The sequence below is a fragment of the Cololabis saira genome, chromosome 18, assembly GCF_033807715.1.
Source record: "Cololabis saira isolate AMF1-May2022 chromosome 18, fColSai1.1, whole genome shotgun sequence".
NCBI lineage: Eukaryota > Metazoa > Chordata > Actinopteri > Beloniformes > Belonidae > Cololabis > Cololabis saira.
In genome coordinates, this window is record NC_084604.1 from 42,225,931 (window position 1) to 42,247,903 (window position 21,973).

Here is a 21,973-nt window from a genome sequence, read left to right on the forward strand (position 1 = left end):
ACCACGCATTACTTTTCTCTTTCAAAAGCGTTACCTTGGCGACGCTAGACGCCAAAAAGCGAGCCCCCCCTTCATCTGATTGGTTCAGAGAGAAAAAACTTTGCGCCTCAAGCCCCATAATACGGTTTGACGTACATGAACGAAAATCGGTACACATCTGTATCATGTCGCTACTTAAAGAAAAGTCTCTTGGCGCCATGGCCGAAACCGAACAGGAAGTCGGCCATTTTGAACATTCTGAATTAATCGCGTAATTTTGGAGCAATATATGCCATTCCTTCGAGAATTAATACGGCCCGAACCGTATCGTGAACCCAGATGTGTTATACATCACAATGTGCGTCTCCATCCTGCGACTATGCGCATTACTTTTCTCTTTCAAAAGTGTTACCGTGGCGACGCTAGACGCCCTAAGGCGCGCCCCCCTTCATCTGATTGGTCCATATGTGATAGTTCCCCAAAAGGCACCAAATTTGGCATGCAAGTCAGGCCTGGCGATAAATTTGATATTTAATGGTTTACATTAATGGGCGTGGCAAAATGGCTCAACAGCGCCCCCCGGAAAACTTTGTGCCTCAAGCCCCACAATACGGTTTGACGTACATGCACGAAAATCGCTACACACCTGTATCATGGGACAACTTAAAGAAAAGTCTCTTGGAGCCATGGCCGAAACCGAACAGGAAGTCGGCCATTTTGAATTAATTGTGTAATTTTGGCGCAATTTATGCCATTCCTTTGGCAATTAATACGGCCCGAACCGTAATGTGCACCCAGGTGTGTTTTTCATCAAAATGTGCGTCTCCATCCTGCGACAACACGCATTACTTTTCTCTTTCAAAAGTGTTACCGTGGCGACGCTAAACGCCAAAAGGTGCGCCCCCCTTCATCTGATTGGTCCATATTTGATAGTCACCAAATTTTGCATGCAAGCCAGGGCTGGCGATACATTTGATATTTCATGGTTTGCATTAATGGGCGTGGCCTAACGGCTCAACAGCGCCCCCTAGAATACTATTCTCTGCCATAACTTTTGAATGGTTTGACATAAAGAGTTGTGGGTGGTGTCATGGGACTCGGTATTGAGTCCTTGACCATAATTGGTGAAAATTAGCTCCGCCCCTTCTTCTGATTGGTTGTCCATATTTCCTGCCATAAATTTTGAATGTTTTGACATAGAGAGTCGTGGGTGATGTCACCTGAATCGGTATTGAGTCCTTGAGCTTCATTGGCCTGAATTAGCCACGCCCTTTCTTCTGATTGGTTCTCCCTATTTTCTGTCATAACTTTTGAATGGTTTGACATAGAGAGTCGTGGGTTGTGTCATTGGACGCTGTATTGAGTCCTTGACCTTCTTTGGCCTGAATTAGCCCCGCCCCTTCTTCTGATTGGTTGTCCCGATTTTATACTATAACTTTTGAATCTTTTAACATAGAGAGTCGTGGGTGGTGTCATCAGATTCTGTATGGAGTCCTTGACCTTCATTGGCCTGAATTAGCCCCGCCCCTTCTTCTGATTGGTTGTCCCTTTTTTCTGCTATAACTTTTGAATGGTTTGACATAGGAAGTCGTGGGTGGTGTCATTTCTTATATGCTTATGGGGGTCGGTGGCCGTGAGTGCGAGGGCCCGTTCATCGCTGCTTGCAGCTTTAATTAGGGCCCGAGCACCTTCAGTGCGAAGGCCCTATTGTATCTGTAGGAATTTTTATTATTATTATTATTATTTTCCTGACAAAAGGAAGGCCTTTTTGCCCCCCTAAACGTGCCCAAAAAGTCACCAAATTTTGCATGCAAGTCAGGCCTGGCGAAAAATTTGATATTTAATAGTTTGCATTAATGGGCGTGGCAAAATGGCTCAACAGCGCCCCCTTGAAAACTTTGTGCCTCAAGCCCCACGATACGGTTTGACGTACATGCACGAAAATCGGTACACACCTGTATCATGGCGCAACTTAAAGAAAAGTCTCTTGGCGTCATGTCGAGAAACCGAACAGGAAGTCGGCCATTTTGAATTAATCGTGTCATTTTGGTGAAATTTATGCCTTCCTTCGGCAGTTAATTCAGCCCGAACCGTAACGTTCCCCCAAGTGTGTTATTCATCAAAATGTGCGACTCCATCCTCCGACCCCACGCATTACTTTTCTCTTTCGAAAGCGTTACCGTGGCGACGCTAGACGACAAAAAGCGTGCCCACCCTTCATCTATTTGGTTCAGACAGAAAAAACTTTGCGCCTCAAGCCCCATAATACGCTTTGACGTACATGAACGAAAATCGGTACACACCTGTATCATGTCGCAACTAAAAGAAAAGTCTCTTGGCGCCATGGCCGAAACCAAACAGGAAGTCGGCCATTTTGAACATTCTGCATTAATCGCGTAATTTTGGAGCAATATATGCCATTCCTTCGAGAATTAATTCAGCCCGAACCGTATCGTGAACCCAGATGTGTTATACATCAAAATGTGCGTCTACATCCTGCGACTACACGCATTACTTTTCTCTTTCCAAAGTGTTACCGTGGCGACGCTAGACGCCAACAAGCGCACCCCCCCTTCATGTGATTGGTCCATATTTGATAGTTCCCCAAAAGGCACCAAATCTTGCACCCAAGCCAGGCCTGGCGAAAAATTTGGTATTTAATGGTTTGCATTAATGGGCGTGGCAAAATGGCTCAACAGCGCCCCCTTGAAAACTTTGTGCCTCAAGCCCCACAATACTGTTAGACGTACATGCACGGAAATCGGTACACACCTGTATCATGGCGCAACTTAAACAAAAGTCTCTTGGGGTCATGCCCGAAATCGAACAGGATGTCGGCCATTTTGAATTAATCGTGTCATTTTGGCGAAATTTATGCCATTCCTTCGGCAGTTAATTCAGCCCGAACCGTAACGTTTCCCCAGATGTGTTATACATCAAAATGTGCGTCTCCATCCTGCGACTACGCGCATTACTTTTCTCTTTCAAAAGTGTTACCGTGGCGACGCTAGACGCCAAAAGGCGCGCCCCCCCTTCATCTGATTGGTCCATATTTGATAGTTCTCCAAAAGTCACCAAATTTTGCATGCAAGCCAGGCCTGGTGATAAATTTGATATTTCATGGCTTGCATTAATGGGCGTGGCCTAACGGCTCAACAGCGCCCCCTAGAATACTTTTCTCTGCCATAACTTTTGAATGGTTTGACATAGAGAGTCGTGGGTGGTGTCATGGGACTCTGTAATGAGTCCTCAAGCTTCGTTGGCCTTAATTAGTCCCGCCCCTTCTTCTGATTGGTTGTCCCGATTTTCTGCTATAACTTTGGAATGGTTTGACATAGAGAGTCGTGGGTGGTGTCATCAGATTCTTTATGGAGCCCTTGACCTTCATTGGCCTGAATTAGCCCCGCCCCTTCTTCTGATTGGTTGTCCCTTTTTTCTGCTATAACTTTTGAATGGTTTGACATAGGAAGTCGTGGGTGGTGCCATGGGACTCTGTAATGAGTCCTTAAGCTTCGTTAGCCTTAATTAGCCCCGCCCCTTCTTCTGATTGGTTGTCCCGATTTTCTGCTATAACTTTGGAATGGTTTGACATAGAGAGTCGTGGGTGGTGTCATCAGATTCTTTATGGAGCCCTTGACCTTCATTGGCCTAAATTAGCCCCGCCCCTTCTTCTGATTGGTTGTCCCTTTTTTCTGCTATAACTTTTCAATGGTTTGACATAGGAAGTCGTGGGTGGTGCCATGGGACTCTGTAATGAGTCCTTAAGCTTCGTTAGCCTTAATTAGCCCCGCCCCTTCTTCTGATTGGTTGTCCCGATTTTCTGCTATAACTTTGGAATGGTTTGACATAGAGAGTCGTGGGTGGTGTCATCAGATTCTTTATGGAGCCCTTGACCTTCATTGGCCTGAATTAGCCCCGCCCCTTATTCTGATTGGTTGTCCCTTTTTTCTGCTATAACTTTTGAATGGTTTGACATAGGAAGTCGTGGGTGGTGTCATTTCTGATATGCCTATGGGGGGCGGTGGCCGTGAGTGCGAGGGCCCGTTCATTGCTGCTTGCAGCTTTAATTATTATTATTATTTTTCTTCTGACAAAGTGATGGCCCTTTTGCCCCCCTTAACATGCCCAAAAAGTCACCAAATTTTGCACCCAAGTCAGGCCTGGCGAAAAATTTGATATTTAATTGTTTGCATTAATGGGCGTGGTAAAATGGCTCAACAGCGCCCCCTTGAAAACTTTGTGCCTCAAGCCCCACGATACGGTTTGACGTACATGCGCGAAAATCGGTACACACCTGTATCATGGGACAACTTAAACAAAAGTCTCTTGGCGACATGGCCGAAACCGAACAGGAAGTCGGCCATTTTGAATTAATCGTGTCATTTTGGCGAAATTTATGCCATTCCTTCGAAAGTTAATTCAGCCCGAACCGTAACGTGCCCCCAGGTGTGTTATACATCAAAATGTGCGTCTCCCTCCTGCGACCACACGCATTACTTTTCTCTTTCAAAAGCGTTACCGTGGCGACGCTAGACGCCAAAAAGCGCGCCCACCCTTCATCTCGTTGCTTCAGACAGAAAAAACTTTGAGCCTCAAGCCCCATAATACGGTTTGACGTACCTGAACGAAAATCGGTACACTCCTGTATCATGTCGCAACTAAAAGAAAAGTCTCTTGGCGCCATGGCCGAAACCGAACAGGAAGTCGGCCATTTTGAACATTCTGAATTAATTGCGTAATTTTGGAGCAATATATGCCATTCCTTCGAGAATTAATTCAGCCCGAACCGTATTGTGAACCCAGATGTGTTATACATCAAAATGTGCGTCTCCATCCTGCGACTACACGCATTACTTTTCTCTTTGAAAAGTGTTACCGTGGCGACGCTAGACGCCAACAAGCGCACCCCCCCTTCATCTGATTGGTCCATATGTGATAGTTCCCCAAAAGGCACCAAATTTGGCATGCAAGCCAGGCCTGGCGATAAATTTGATATTTCATGGTTTGCATTAATGGGCGTGGCAAAATGGCTCAACAGCGCCCCCCGGAAAACTTTGTGCCTCAAGCCCCACAATACGGTTTGACGTACATGCACGAAAATCGCTACACACCTGTATCATGGCGCAACTTAAAGAAAAGTCTCTTGGAGCCATGGCCGAAACCGAACAGGATGTCGGCCATTTTGAATAAATTGTGTCATTTTGGCGAAATTTATGCCATTCCTTCGGCAGTTAATTCAGCCCGAACCGTAACGTGCACCCAGGTGTGTTATACATCAAAATGTGCGTCTACATCCTGCGACACCACGCATTACTTTTCTCTTTCAAAAGTGTTACCGTGGCGACGCTAGACGCCAAAAGGCGCGCCCCCCCTTCATGTGATTGGTCCATATTTGATAGTTCTCCAAAAGTCACCAAATTTTGCATGCAAGCCAGACTTGGTGATAACTTTGATATTTCATGGTTTGCATTAATGGGCGTGGCCTAACGGCTCAACAGCGCCCCCTAGAATACTTTTATCTGCCATAACTTTTGAATGGTTTGACATAGGAAGTCGTGGTTGGTGTCATGGGACTCTGTAATGAGTTCTTAAGCTTCGTTGGGCTTAATTAGCCCCGCCCCTTCTTCTGATTGGTTGTCCCGATTTTCTGCTATAACTTTGGAATGGTTTGACATAGGAAGTCGTAGGTGGTGTCAAGGGACTCTGCAATGAGTCCTTGAGCTTCTTTGGCCTGAATTAGCCCCGCCCCTTCTTCTGATTGAATGAGAATTCAGAATGAATATTGTCTCGGTGTGTAACTTCGCCAAAACCATGTCAGACTCCGTAGGTTTTTCTGGCCCCCTCCCCAATCTGACCAGCGATGACATGTTTAGTCGCATGCTCTCGCTCCGCCGCTGGTTGTCTCAGTGGTGTTCAGAAAACGACGTGGACTTTATTGACAACTGGGAGACATTCTGGGGAAAGCCCGGTCTGATTAGAAGGGACGGCATTCATCCCACCCGGGATGGTGCAGCTCTTATGTCTAGAAATCTGGCCAATGTTATTAGACACTCCCCCTGACAATGCAGGGTCCAGGCCAGGATGCAGAGCTGTAGTTTAACAGGGCTGGAGGCGAGGCTTAGTCAGTTAGAGGTCCGGTTTGGCCAACTAGACCATAGTCCGATAGAATCCTCTGCGGACCGGCCCGTAGCAGCTGAGCGTAACCGCTCCCCTGCAGCTCCCCGGCAGCCGGCCAGGCAGGGCAGCTGGGTGACGGTTCGGAGGAAGGGTAGTCTTAAAGGGCTCAGCGACACATCTGTTGCTTCTCAAGGACCAACGCCTGCCAACAAAACTGTAGGATTGCATTATGTAATTAGCGACTCTAAAACTGTAGGATTACATGATATTGGCGACTCTGGCCAGGTGTCTAGCAAAATAGAAGTGGTTGCAGTTCCCCGCCCTCCAAAAGTTCACCAGGTGCAGCGTTATAGAGGCGTTAACCAAGATAACCTTGTAAAAATTAAAACCAATGCACATTTGGTACCAATTACAGACCGAAAAATTAGATGCGGACTACTAAATATACGATCATTAAGCTCTAAGTCTCTGTTAGTAAATGATATAATTACAGAGAGCAGGAGTGATATTTTCTGCTTAACAGAAACATGGTTACAGGAGGAAGAGTATGTTAGTTTGAATGAATCAACTCCGCCCGGCTACTTTAATCATCACATTCCTAGAAGCACGGGCCGAGGCGGAGGAGTCGCAGCAATTTATAACTCCGGTCTCCAAACAAAAATTGAACCCAAGTGCAACTATAATACATTTGAAAGCCTCATGCTTGGTCTGAAATTTCCGAGCCGGAAATCAGAGAAGCCAGTTGTGTTAGTGGTAGTGTACCGGCCCCCTGCTGGTGCGTATCTGGAGTTTTTGTCTGAATTTTCAGATTTCCTTTCTGGATTATTGATCAGCACAGATAAATTCATCATAGTGGGTGATTTTAACATTCATATGGATGTTGAAAGCGATAATCTTAAATTAGCCTTCGATTCTCTTCTAGAATCAATGGGTATCTCACAAAAAGTGGATAAACCGACGCACTGTTTTAATCATACTCTCGATCTCGTTCTCACCTACGGTGTTGAAACTGATGGTCTGTTGGTGTCACCTGTAAACTCCCTTTTATCCGACCATTACTTAATAACGTTTGAATTTAATTTTGTTGATGTTGAAGTGCAAAATAGGAGGTATTATTTTAGCAGATGTTTGTCTGATGAAGTTATTGTTAAATTTAGGGAGGCCATTGCTTATCTTACGACAGTGCGAAATAGTGATGTAGTCGAGGCCAGTGACCTGGGTTCTACCTCTGCAGATGTTGATTTCCTTGCTAGTAACACTGCTGATTTGTTGCATTCAGCTTTAGATGAAGTTGCTCCTTTGAAAAGGAGGGTTTCTAGCCACAGGAGCTTAACTCCCTGGTACAATTCAGATATCCGCATGTTGAAACAAAACGTGCGTAAAATGGAAAGGAAGTGGTACTCTTGTAGGTCTGTAGACTCTCATCGTGAATGGAAAGATATTCTAATAGTATATAAAAAAGCCATTCGCAAAGCCAGAACAGCTTATTATTCAACGCTGATAGAGGATAACAAAAGTAACCCACGTTTTCTGTTCAGCACTGTAGCCAGGCTGACAAAGAGTCACAACTCTGTTGAGCCGTGCATTCCTGCAGCTCTCAGTAGTGAGGACTTTATGGGCTTCTTCAACAGTAAAATCGCGAGAATTAGAGAAGAAATCAACCAGCCGGTTGTAGGTGTTTCTTCAGCTTTAGCGACTTCCCTAGGCTCTGACTTGTCTCTAGACTGTTTTGATCCTATAGACCTCCCTGAGCTGACTTCACTCGTTAATAGAGCTAAGTCTACCACATGTATGTTAGACCCCATCCCGACTCGACTATTCAGAAATGTTTTTTCTCTTATTGGTACGACAATACTGGACCAAATTAACCTATCCCTAAGTTTAGGATATGTACCACAGGTTTTCAAAGTCGCAGTAATTAAACCTTTACTTAAAAAACCTTCTCTTGACCCAGACACCTTAGCTAATTATAGACCAATTTCCAACCTTCCATTTGTGTCTAAAATTCTGGAAAAGGCAGTTTCAAGCCAGTTATGTGACTATTTGTATAGAAATGATCTGTTTGAAGTCTTTCAGTCAGGGTTCAGAATGCATCATAGCACAGAGACAGCACTTGTTCGAGTCACGAATGACCTCCTTATGGCCTCAGATAAGGGATTAGTGTCCATACTGGTTCTACTGGACCTCAGTGCTGCTTTTGACACTATAGATCATGGCATTTTACTGCACAGGTTAGAGCATGTTGTTGGGATTAAAGGGACAGCTCTACGTTGGTTTAAATCATATCTATCTGACAGGTTCCAGTTTGTTCATGTACATGAGGTTTCTTCAGAACAGTCAAGGGTCTGTTATGGTGTTCCGCAGGGTTCAGTGCTAGGGCCAATCTTGTTCAGTTTATACATGCAGCCGTTGGGAAGTATAATCCAGAATCACGGCATACACTTTCATTGTTATGCTGATGATACGCAGCTCTATTTGTCTATGAAGCCGGATGAAACAGAACCGTTAGTTAAACTTCAGGCATGTCTTAGGGACATCAAGGACTGGATGTCCAGAAATTTCTTGCTTCTAAATTCAGATAAAACAGAGGTTATCATTCTTGGTCCAGAGCATCTTAGGAAGGGATTAGATGGTGTTGCGATGGCTTCCAGTGCAACTGTGAGAAATCTTGGTGTTATTTTCGATCAGGATTTGTCGTTTAAACCATATGTCAATCAGGTTTGTAAAATAGCCTTTTTCCATCTCCGTAATATTGCAAAGATTAGGAAAATCCTCTCACAGAGTGATGCAGAAAAACTAGTTCATGCGTTTGTATCTTCTAGACTAGATTACTGTAATGTGTTGTTAGCAGGATGTCCAAGTAATTTGCTGAATAGGCTCCAGCTGATCCAAAATGCAGCAGCACGAGTACTGACAGGAATTAGCAGGAGAGACCACGTCTCTCCAGTGTTAGCGTCGCTCCATTGGTTACCCGTAAAATTCAGAATCCAATTTAAAATTTTATTACTTGCGTATAAAGCCCAAAACGGCTTAGCTCCGCATTATTTGCAAGACCTGATAGTGCCTTATGTTCCTGTCAGAGCTCTCCGTTCTCAGAGTGCAGGTTTACTCGTAGTTCCTAGAGTATCTAAATGTAGATTTGGAGGGCGGGCGTTCTGCTATCAGGCACCATTACTTTGGAACCAACTTCCAATCTGGGTTAAGGAGGCTGACTCCACCTCCACCTTTAAAACTAAACTTAAAACATTTCTGTTTAGTAAAGCCTATAGTTAGTGTTTAGTAAACCTCTAGCTGGTGTTGGTAAATCTCTAGGTAGTGTAAACTTTAGTGTGTCAGAGTCGCTCCTGTAGTTTCTTGTGCTGGCCCCCCCTTCTCCTCCCTTTTCTCTCTTTTGTCCATGTTGCAGCATCCTTTGCCGGACACCGGAACCTGCAGGTGGTCGTGGGTGGCTTGTAGCTTGCATTACGGAGCACAAGTCTTTCCCTGACCCTGCACCCCAACCTGGGACTTGCTGATTGGGCCGGAGCTTCGGGAGCTGTGTGCTGGCCTGCGGTCCCCACCCCTGGTCATCCCGTTGCTGCCCCCCCTTCTCCTCCCTTTTCTCTCTTTTGTCCTGCAGGTGGCCGTGGGTGGCTTGTAGCTTGCATTACGGAGCACAAGTCTTTTCCTGACCCTGCACCCCAACCTGGGACTTGCTGATTGGGCCGGAGCTTCGGGAGCTGTGTGCTGGCCTGCGGTCCCCACCCCTGGTCATCCCGTTGCTGCTTCCACCTGCCTGCTGTGCTGTTGCCGTCCCTGACCCACCAGTCTGGCCCTCGGCAGGAGGGTCCCCCCTGATGAGCCTGGTCCTGCTCAAGGTTTCTTCCCTCCTAAAGGGGAGTTTTTCCTTGCCACTGTTTGGCTTAAGGTTTTTCTCCCACTAGGGGAGTTTTTACCTGCCATTGTTTATGTAATAACTGCTCGGGGGTTTATGTTCTGGGTATGGGTCTCTGTAAAGCGTCTAGAGACAACTCTGTTGTATTAGACGCTATATAAATAAAATTGAATTGAATTGAATTGATTGGTTGTCCCTTTTTTATAATAAAATCGCCACGAGCCGCCAGTCGCTCTCGCGCTGACTCCCGCTTCCTGATTCAAACGTCTGCCGGCCCCGCCCCCCGACCAATCGGTGGCGAGTAGGGTGATGACGGCCCCGCCCCCCGACCAATCGGTGGCGAGTAGGGTGATGGCGGCCCCGCCCCCCGACCAATCAGTGGCGAGTAGGGTGATGACGGCCCCGCCCCCCGACCAATCGGTGGCGAGTAGGGTGATGACGGCCCCGCCCCCCGACCAATCGGTGGCGAGTAGGGTGATGACGGCCCCGCCCCCCGACCAATCGGTGGCGAGTAGGGTGATGACGGCCCCGCCCCCCGACCAATCAGCTCCCTGTAATGTGGTGACGTCAGAAATATTCCCCGCTCAGCCCGGTTACAACCTTGGCAGAATGGTTACAGAAAAAGTAATAATTAAAATAGTAGGGTTTTACTAATATTTATAACTTACAAATATTTAAAAAAATTAGAAAAAACAGCTCCAGACTTACATTACTAAATATCGATATGTTGGTCTCGCATAAGTCAGTAGGTCAAATAGAAATGACAAGCTGAGTCTTAGCTCAGCCAGAGTGTTCCCGTCTTTGGAGTCAGAGATCAGAGTTCGATTCCCGCAGTATCCACACTTTTTTGTCAGCAATTTTTTTTTTCTACATCAATATGTGCGTCCCTGTCCTGCAACGACGCACATTACTTTTCTCATTTAAAAGCGTTACCGCGGCAACGCTAGACACCAAAAAGTGCGCCCACCCTTCATCTGATTGGTTCAGAGGGAAAAAACTTTGAGCCTCAAGCCCCATAATACGGTTTGACGTACATGAACGAAAATCGGTACACACCTGTATCATGTCGCAACTTAAAGAAAAGTCTCTTGGCGCCATGGCCGAAATTGAACAGGAAGTCGGCCATTTTGAATTAATTGTGTAATTTTGGCGCAATTAATGCCATTCCTTCGGCAATTAATACGGCCCGAACCGTAACGTGCATCCAGGTGACTTATACCTTAAAATGTGCGTCTCCATCTTGCGACTACGCGCATTACTTTTCTCTTTCAAAAGTGTTACCGTGGCGATGCTAGACGCCAAAAAGCGTGCCCCCTTAATCTGATTGGTCCATATTTGATAGTTCTCCAAAAGTCACCAAATTTTGCACGCAAGCCAGGCCTGGTGATAAATTTGATATTTCATGGTTTGCATTAATGGGCGTGGCAAAATGGCTCAACAGCACCCCCCGGAAAACTTTTCTCTGCCATAACTTTTGAATGGTTTGACATAAAGAGTCATGGGTGGTGTCATGGGACTCGGTATTGAGTCCTTGACCATAATTGGTGAAAATTAGCCCCGCCCCTTCTTTTGATTGGTTGTCCCTATTTCCTGCTATAACTTTTGAATGGTTTGACATGGAGAGTCGTGGGTGGTGTCATCAGACTCTGTATGGAGTCCTTGACCTTCATTGGCCTGAATTAGCCCCGCCCCTTCTTCTGATTGGTTGTCCCTTTTTTCTGCTATAACTTTTCAATGGTTTGACATAGGAAGTCGTGGGTGGTGTCATTTCTGATACTTATGGGGGGCGGTGGCCGTGAGTGCGAGGGCCCGTTCATCGCTGCTTGCAGCTTTAATTAGGGCCCGAGCACCTTCAGTGCGAAGGCCCTATTGTATCTGTAGGAATTCTTCGCGTTATTATTATTATTTTTCTGACGAAAGGAAGGCCTTTTTGCCCCCCTAAACGTGCCCAAAAAGTCACCAAATTTTGCATGCAAGTCAGGCCTGGCGAAAAATTTGATATGTAATGGTTTGCATTAATGGGCGTGGCAAAATGGCTCAACAGCGCCCCCTTGAAAACTTTGTGCCTCAAGCCCCACAATGCGGTTTGTCGTACATGCACGAAAATCGGTACACACCTGTATCATGGCGCAACTTAAAGAAAAGTCTCTGGGCATCATGTCGAGAAACCGAACACGAAGTCGTCCATTTTGAATTAATCGTGTCATTTTGACGAAATGTATGCCTTCCTTCGGCAGTTAATACGGCCCGAACCGTAACGTGCACCCAGGTGTGTTATACATCAAAATGTGCGTATCCATCCTCTGACACCACGCATTACTTTTCTCTTTCAAAAGCGTTACCGTGGCGACGCTATACGCCAAAAAGCGCGCCCACCCTTCATCTGATTGGTTCAGACAGAAAAAACTTTGAGCCTCAAGCCCCATAATACGGTTTGACGTACATGAACGAAAATCGGTACACACCTGTATCATGTCGCAACTTAAAGAAAAGTCTCTTGGCGCCATGGCCGAATCCGAACAGGAAGTCGGCCATTTTGAACATTCTGAATTAATCGCGTAATTTTGGAGCAATATATGCCATTCCTTCGAGAATTAATACGGCCCGAACCGTATAATGAACCCAGATGTGTTATACATCAAAATGTGCGTCTACATCCTGCGACTACGCGCATTACTTTTCTCTTTCAAAAGTGTTACCGTGGCGACGCTAGACGCCAACAAGCGCACCCCCCTTCATCTGATTGGTCCATATTTGATAGTTCCCCAAAAGGCACCAAATTTGGCATGCAAGCCAGGCCTGGCGATAAATTTGATATTTCATGGTTTGGATTAATGGGCGTGGCAAAATGGCTCAACAGCGCCCCCCGGAAAACTTTGTGCCTCAAGCCCCACAATACGGTTTGACGTACATACACGAAAATCGCTACACACCTGTATCATGGCACAACTTAAAGAAAAGTCTCTTGGAGCCATGGCCGAAACCGAACAGGAAGTCGGCCATTTTGAATCAATTGTGTAATTTTGGCGCAATTTATGCCATTCCTTCGGCAATTAATACGGCCCGAACCGCAATGTGCACCCAGGTGTGTTATACATCAAAATGTGCGTCTCCATCCTGCGACTACGCGCATTACTTTTCTCTTTCAAAAGTGTTACCGTGGCGATGCTAGACGCCAAAAGGCGTGCCCCCCCTTCATCTGATTGGTCCATATTTGATAGTTCTCCAAAAGTCACCAAATTTTGCATGCAAGCCGGGCTTGGCGATAAATTTGATATGTCATGGCTTGCATTAATGGGCGTGGCCTAACGGCTCAACAGCGCCCCCTAGAATACTTTTCTCTGCCATAACTTTTGAATGGTTTGACATAGGAAGTCGTGGGTGGTGTCATGGGACCCTGTAATGAGTCCTTAAACTTCGTTGGCCTTAATTAGCCCCGCCCCTTCTTCTGATTGGTTGTCCCGATTTTCTGCTATAACTTTGGAATGGTTTGACATAGAGAGTCGTGGGTGGTGTCATTAGATTCTTTATGGAGCCCTTGACCTTCATTGGCCTGAATTAGCCCCGCCCCTTCTTCTGATTGGTTGTCCCTTTTTTCTGCTATAACTTTTGAATGGTTTGACATAGGAAGTCGTGGGTGGTGTCATGGGACTATGTAATGAGTTCTTAAGCTTCGTTGGCCTTAATTAGCCCCGCCCCTTCTTCTGATTGGTTGTCCCTTTTTTCTGCTATAACTTTTCAATGGTTTGACATGGGAAGTCGTGGGTGGTGTCATTTCTGATACTTATGGGGGGCGGTGGCCGTGAGTGCGAGGGCCCGTTCATCGCTGCTTGCAGCTTTAATTATTATTATTATTATTATTATTATTATTTTCCTGACAAAGTGAAGGCCTTTTTGCCCCCCTTAACATGCCCAAAAAGTCACCAAATTTTGCACCCTAGTCAGGCCTGGCGAAAAATTTGATATTTAAAGGTTTGCATTAATGGGCGTGGCAAAATGGCTCAACAGCGCCCCCTTGAAAACTTTGTGCCTCAAGCCCCACGATACGGTTTAACGTACATGCACGAAAATCGGTACACACCTGTATCATGGGACAACTTAAACAAAAGTCTCTTGGGGTCATGCCCGAAACCGAACAGGATGTCGGCCATTTTGAATTAGTCATGTCATTTTGGCGAAATTTATGCCATTCCTTCGAAAGTTAATTCAGCCCGAACCGTAACGTGCCCCCAAGTGTGTTATACATCAAAATGTGCGTCTCCATCCTGCGACTACACGCATTACTTTTCTCTTTCAAAAGCGTTACCGCGGCGACGCTAGACGCCAAAAAGCGCGGCCACCCTTCATCTGATTGGTTCGACAGAAAAAACTTTGTGCCTCAAGCCCCATAATACGGTTTGACGTACATGAACGAAAATCGGTACACACTTGTATCATGTCGCAACTAAAAGAAAAGTCTCTTGGCGCCATGGCCGAAACCGAACAGGAAGTCGGCCATTTTGAACATTCTGAATTAATTGCGTAATTTTGGGGCAATATATGCCATTCCTTCGAGAGTTAATTCAGCCCGAACCGTATCGTGAACCCAGATGTGTTATACATCAAAATGTGCGTCTCCATCCTGCGACTACACGCATTACTTTTCTCTTTCAAAAGTGTTACCGTGGCGACGCTAGACGCCAACAAGCGCACCCCCCCTTCACCTGATTGGTCCATATTTGATAGTTCCCCAAAAGGCACCAAATTTGGCATGCAAGCCAGTCCTGGTGATAAATTTGATATTTAATGGTTTGCATTAATGGGCGTGGCAAAATTGCTCAACAGCGCCCCCCGGAAAACTTTGTGCCTCAAGCCCCACAATACGGTTTGACGTACATGCACGAAAATCGCTACACACCTGTATCATGGCACAACTTAAAGAAAAGTCTCTTGGAGCCATGGCCGAAACCGAACAGGAAGTCAGCCATTTTGAATTAATTGTGTAATTTTGGCGCAATTTATGCCATTCCTTCGGCAGTTAATTCAGCCCGAACCGTAATGTGCACCCAGGTGTGTTATACACCAAAATGTGCGTCTCCATCGTGCGACTACACGCATTACTTTTCTCTTTCAAAAGTGTTACCGTGGCGACGCTAGACGCAAAAAAGCGCACCCACCCTTCATCCGATTGGTCCATATTTGATAGTTCTCCAAAAGTCACCAAAATTTGCATGCAAGCCAGGCCAGGCGATAAATGTGATATTTCATGGTTTGCATTAATGGGCGTTGCCTAACGGCTCAACAGCGCCCCCTAGAAAACTTTTCTCTGCCATAACTTTTGAATGGTTTGACATAGAGAGTTGTGGGTGGTGTCATGGGACTCTGTAATGAGTCCTTAAGCTTCGTTGGCCTTAATTAGCCCCGCCCCTTCTTCTGATTGGTTGTCCCGATTTTCTGCTATAACTTTTGAATGGTTTGACATAGAGAGTCAAGGGTGGTGTCATCAGATTCTTTATGGAGTCCTTGACCTTCATTGGCCTGAATTAGCCCCGCCCCTTCTTCTGATTGGTTGTCCTTTTTTTATAATAAAATCGCCGCGAGCCGCCAGTCGCTCTCGCGCTGACTCCCGCTTCCTGATTCAAACGTCTGCCGGCCCCGCCCCCCGACCAATCAGTGGCGAGTAGGGTGATGACGGCCCCGCCCCCCGACCAATCAGTGGCGAGTAGGGTGATGACGGCCCCGCCCCCCGACCAATCAGCTCCCTGTAATGTGGTGACCTCAGAAATATTCCCGGCTCAGCCTGGTTACAACCTTGGCAGAATGGTTACAGAAAAAGTAATAATTAAAACAGTAGGGTTTTACTAATATCTATAACTTACAAATATTTAAAAAATTAGGAAAAAAAAGTTCCAGACATTTTATCGCTATGTTGGTCTCTCCTAAGCCAATAGGTCAAATGAAAGGAATAGCTGAGACTTAGCTCAGCCAGATTATTGCGGTCTTTGGTGCCAGAGGTCGACAGTTCAAGGCTGGCAATATGCCGAAATTTTTGTCAGCAATTTTTGTGTTTTTTTTACGTCAAAATGTTCGTCTCTGTCCTGTGACGACGCACATTACTTTTCTCTTTCAAAAGTGTTACCGTGGCAACGCTAGACGCGAAAAAGCGCTCATCCCCTTCATCTGATTGGTCCATATTTGATAGTTCTCCAAAAGTCACCAAATTTTGCATGCAAGCCAGGCCTGGCGATACATTTGATATTTCATGATATGCATTAATGGGCGTGGCCTAATGGCTCAACAGCGCCCCCTAGAATACTTTTCTCTGCCATAACTTTTGAATGGTTTGACATAAAGAGTCGTGGGTGGTGTCATGGGACTCGGTATTGAGTCCTTGACCGTCATAGGCCTGAATTAGCCCCGCCCCTTCTTCTGATTGGTTGTCCCGATTTTCTGCCATAACTTTTGAATGGTTTGACATAGAGAGTCGTGGGTGGTGTCATCAGACTCTGTATGGAGTCCTTGACCTTCATTGGCCTGAATTAGCCCCGCCCCTTCTTCTGATTGGTTGTTCCTTTTTTCTGCTATAACTTTTGAATGGTTTGACATAGAGAGTCGTGGGTGGTGTCATTTCTGATATGCTTATGGGGGGCGGTGGACGTGAGTGCGAGGGCCCGTTCATCGCTGCTTGCAGCTTTAATTATTAGGGCCCGAGCACCTTCAGTGCGAAGGCCCTATTGTATTTGCAGGAATTTTTATTATTATTTTTCTTCTGACAAAGTGATGGCCTTTTTGCCCCCCTTAACATGCCCAAAAAGTCACCAAATTTTGCACCCAAGTCAGGCCTGGCGAAAAATTTGATATTTAATGGTTTGCATTAATGGGTGTGGTAAAATGGCTCAATAGCGCCCCCTTGAAAACTTTGTGCCTCAAGCCCCACGATACGGTTTGACGTACATGCACGAAAATCGGTACACACCTGTATCATGGGGCAACTTAAAGAAAAGTCTCTTGGCGTCATGCCCGAAACCGAACCGGATGTCGGCCATTTTGAATTAATCGTGTCATTTTGGCGAAATTTATGCCATTCCTTCGGCAGTTAATTCAGCCCGAACCGTAACGTGCACCCAGGTGTGTTATACATCAAAATGTGCGTCTCCATCCTCCGACACCACGCATTACTTTTCTCTTTCAAAAGCGTTACAGTGGCGACGCTAGACGCCAAAAAGCGTGCCCACCCTTCATCTGATTGGTTCAGACAGAAAAAACTTTGCGCCTCAAGCCCCATAATACGGTTTGACGTACATGAACTAAAATCGGTACGCACCTGTATCATTTCGCAACTTAAAGAAAAGTCTCTTGGCGCCATGGCCGGAACTGAACAGGAAGTCGGCCATTTTGAACATTCTGAATTAATCGCGTAATTTTGGAGCAATATATGCCATTCCTTCGAGAATTAATACGGCCCGAACCGTAACGTGCACCCAGGTGTGTTATACATCAAAATGTGCGTCTCCATTCTGCAACTACACGCATTACTTTTCTCTTTCAAAAGTGTTACCGTGGCGATGCTAGACGCCAACAAGCGCACCCCCCCTTCATCTGATTGGTCCATATTTGATAGTTCCCCAAAAGGCACCAAATTTGGCATGCAAGCCAGGCCTGGTGGTAAATTTGATATTTCATGGTTTGCATTATTGGGTGTGGCAAAATGGCACAACAGCGCCCCCCGGAAAACTTTGTGCCTCAAGCCCCACAATACGGTTTAACGTACAGGCACGAAAATCGCTACACACCTGTATCATGGCACAACTTAAAGAAAAGTCTCTTGGAGCCATGGCCGAAACCGAACAGGATGTCGGCCATTTTGAATTAATCGTGTCATTTTGGCGAAATTTATGCCATTCCTTCGGCAGTTAATTCAGCCCGAACCGTAACGTGCACCCAGGTGTGTTATACATCAAAATGTGCGTCTCCATCCTGCGACAACACGCATTACTTTTCTCTTTCAAAAGCGTTACCGTGGCGACGCTAAACGCCAAAAGGCGCGCCCCCCCTTCATCTGATTGGTCCATATTTGATAGTCACCAAATTTTTCATGCAAGCCAGACTTGGCGATACATTTGATATTTCATGGTTTGTATTAATGGGCGTGGCCTAACGGCTCAACAGCGCCCCCTAGAAAACTTTTCTGTGCCATAACGTTTGAATGGTTTGACATAAAGAGTCGTGGGTGGTGTCATGGGACTTGGTATTGAGTCCTTGACCATAATTGGTGAAAATTAGCCCCGCCCCTTCTTCTGATTGGTTGTCCCGATTTTCTGCTATAACTTTTGAATGGTTTGACATAGAGAGTCGTGGGTGGTGTCATCAGATTCTGTATGGAGTCCTTGACCTTCATTGGCCTGAATTAGCCCCGCCCCTTCTTTTGAATGGTTGTCCCTTTTTTCTGCTATAACTTTTGAATGGTTTGACATAGGAAGTCGTGGGTGGTGTCATTTCTGACATGCTTATGGGGGGCGGTGGCGGTGAGTGCGAGGGCCCGTTCATCGCTGCTTGCAGCTTTAATTATTATTATTATTTTCCTGACAAAGTGAAGGCCTTTTTGCCCCCCTTAACATGCCCAAAAAGTCACCAAATTTTGCACCCTAGTCAGGCCTGGCGAAAAATTTGATATTTAAAGGTTTGCATTAATGGGCGTGGCAAAATGGCTCAACAGCGCCCCCCGGAAAACTTTGTGCCTCAAGCCCCACGATACGGTTTGACGTACATGCACGAAAATCGGTACACACCTGTATCATGGCGCAACTTAAAGAAAAGTCTCTTGGGGTCATGTCGAGAAACCGAACAGGAAGTCGGCCATTTTGAATTAATCGTGTCATTTTGGCGAAATTTATGCCTTCCTTCGGCAGTTAATTCAGCCCGAACCGTAACGTTCCCCCAAGTGTGTTATACATCGAAATGTGCGTCTCCATCCTCCGACCCCACGCATTACTTTTCTCTTTCGAAAGCGTTACCGTGGCGACGCTAGACGCCAAAAAGCGCGCCCACCCTTCATCTGATTGGTTCAGACAGAAAAAACTTTGCGCCTCAAGCCCCATAATACGGTTTGACGTACATGAACGAAAATCGGTACACACCTGTATCATGTCACAACTAAAAGAAAAGTCTCTTGGCGCCATGGCCGAAACCGAACAGGAAGTCGGCCATTTTGAACATTCTGAATTAATTGCGTAATTTTGGAGCAATATATGCCATTCCTTCGTGAGTTAATTCAGCGCGAACCGTATCGTGAACCCAGATGTGTTATACATCAAAATGTGCGTCTCCATCCTGCGACTACACGCATTACTTTTCTCTTTCCAAAGTGTTACCTTGGCGACGCTAGACGCCAACAAGCGCACCCCTCCTTCATCTGATTGGTCCATATTTGATAGTTCCCCAAAAGGCACCAAATTTTGCACGCAAGCCAGGCCTGGCGAAAAATGTTATATTTAATGGTTTGCATTAATGGGCGTGGCAAAATGGCTCAACAGCGCCCCCCGGAAAACTTTGTGCCTCAAGCCCCACAATACGGTTTGACGTACATGCACGAAAATCGCTACACACCTGTATCATGGCACAACTTAAAGAAAAGTCTCTTGGCGTCATGCCCAAAACCGAACAGGATGTCAGCCATTTTGAATTAGTCGTGTCATTTTGGCGAAATTTATGCCATTCCTTCGGCAGTTAATTCAGCCCGAACCGTAACGTGCACCCAGGTGTGTTATACATCAAAATGTGCGTCTCCATCCTGCGACAACACGCATTACTTTTCTCAGTCAAAAGCGTTACCGTGGCGACGCTAGACGCCAAAAAGCGCGCCCCCCCTTCATCTGATTGGTCCATATTTGATAGTTCTCCAAAAGGCACCAAATTTGGCATGCAAGCCAGGCTTGGCGATACATTTAATATTTCATGGCTTGCATTTATGGGCGTGGCCTAACGGCTCAACAACGCCCCCTAGAAAACTTTTCTCTGCCATAACTTTTGAATGGTTTGACATAGAGAGTCGTGGGGAGTGTCATCAGATTCTTTATGGAGTCCTTGACCTTCGTTAGCCTTAATTAGCCCCGCCCCTTCTTCTGATTGGTTGTCCCAATTTTCTGCTATAACTTCGGAATGGTTTGACATAGGAAGTCGTGGGTGGTGTCATGGGACTCTGTAATGAGTTCTTAAGCTTCGTTGGCCTTAATTAGCCCCGCCCCTTCTTCTGATTGGTTGTCCCGATTTTCTGCTATAACTTTTGAATGGTTTGACATAGGAAGTCGTGGGTGGTGTCTTTTCTGATACTTATGGGGGGTGGTGGCCGTGAGTGCGAGGGCCCGTTCATCGCTGCTTGCAGCTTTAATTTTAAATTGTATTTTTAGCTGTACATTTGTATTGTATTTGTTTTATTCAGGACCCCAGGAAGACTAGAGGCTCAGTCATGTGTCTCTAATGGGGATCCTTCAATAAACATAAACATAAACATGGATGTAACAAAACTGTAAAACCTGTTTTATAAAGTCCAGATACGGTGGTGACCCACATGGACCTGATGACAAAGTTGATATTTGAAGAAACACTTCTCTGATGAGACTGGAACATGTTTTACTTTTTGTTCAGGTTGTGGGACTGCGGTCTGTCAGAGATCAGCTGTTCTTCTCTGGGCCCAGCTCTGAAGTCCAACCCCTCCCATCTGAAATATCTGGACCTGGATAACAACAACCTGCAGGATTCAGGAGTGAAACATCTGAGTGGATTTCTGGAGAGTCCAGACTGCAGACTGGAGACTCTGAGGTCAGACATGTTTTAGTTGTGTGTTCAGATGAATCTGATGTGAAAGTTGTGTTGACACTAACCTGCAGACATCAGGCTGATCTTCTACTGATCCACACTGACCATCTGACTGCTCTGAGTTCTTCTTCTCTGCTTTAGTTTCATCTTAAACTTCCTCTTCTCATTTATTACATAAAACTAAACATGTGAATGTGTCAGACAGGAACAAATGAAGAACCAGAGATGTGTCTGAACCTGGAATAAAACATCTGAACAAACATGAATTAACTTTACAACTAATACGTTCAGAAATGTCATCCAGATGTTAATAAACTGAGAGAGTCTGACAGACAATAGTGGACAGACTGAATGTGTAGTCGTCCAATATATGAGTTATAGAGCTCATTTACTAAATAACTTCTTACTGTGGATGAAATCAGTCAAACCAACGTTGGCTTCCTTTGACTAACATTACATTTCATTTTAACAAATGCAAGTTTACCAAATATGAAACTATAAACATGAAAAAACATATTTTTCCATGTTTTTAATATTATTCTTTAATATATCTGTTAAGATCATTTCATCCAGGTGACATCAAGACATAAGGTGCAACAAATAATGTCTTTTTATGGTTTTCAGTGTAAAACTAAATATAAATCCATGTGTGTTGAAGTTAGTAAAGTGAAATAAAGCTGCTGTCTAGACGATGAGTTTCCTTCATCAGCAACAAAACATCCAACAAAAACATCAGAAACTTTGTGTTGAAACTATGTCGTCACTCAATCAACTTTTTCAGAGAAAATGTTTGAAAAAACTCCTAAACAGACAAATATGTACTGATTGATGAAGAAATGTCTCCTTAAAAACATGGAAATTATGGATATTTTTTTCCATTAATGGGAAAAAACATTTATTATGAGTTAAAATTTTTACATCAAAACTCAGCTCCAATAAACTTTTACCTTCATTTAATATTTACATAGAAAGATTGATATTTGAATTCAAATTCCATCAAAAATGTTTCTGCCATTAAAAACTACATTAAACCCTGGAGCATCAATTAGTTTCCATATTTTGACGAGTATTTGGTTCTAGTTTCCCCTTAAGGTTCAGATTTGTACGTTTTTGTACCATCATGCATCTGTTCTTGATTAATCAAATGTTTTAATCAGACAAAAGTTTTCTGCACCAGTTCCAGATCCATCACTGGAGAAGAGATGTCTT

General features: G+C 45.1%; 1 protein-coding gene across 3 annotated transcripts in view; it reads left to right on the top strand.

Moving 5' to 3' along the window:
- The window catches only part of LOC133418301 (NACHT, LRR and PYD domains-containing protein 12-like), a 135,922-nt gene that overhangs the window by 104,618 nt on the left and 9,331 nt on the right, over positions 1-21,973 (top strand). Inside the window, exon 9 of one of the 3 annotated variants that reach the window (XM_061706860.1) lies at positions 20,594-20,767. The exons of the other annotated variants lie outside the window; for them this stretch is intronic. Coding sequence (XP_061562844.1) covers positions 20,594-20,767 — 174 coding nt within the window. The remainder of the gene's footprint in view (positions 1-20,593; positions 20,768-21,973) is intronic. 3 annotated transcript variants of the gene reach the window in all.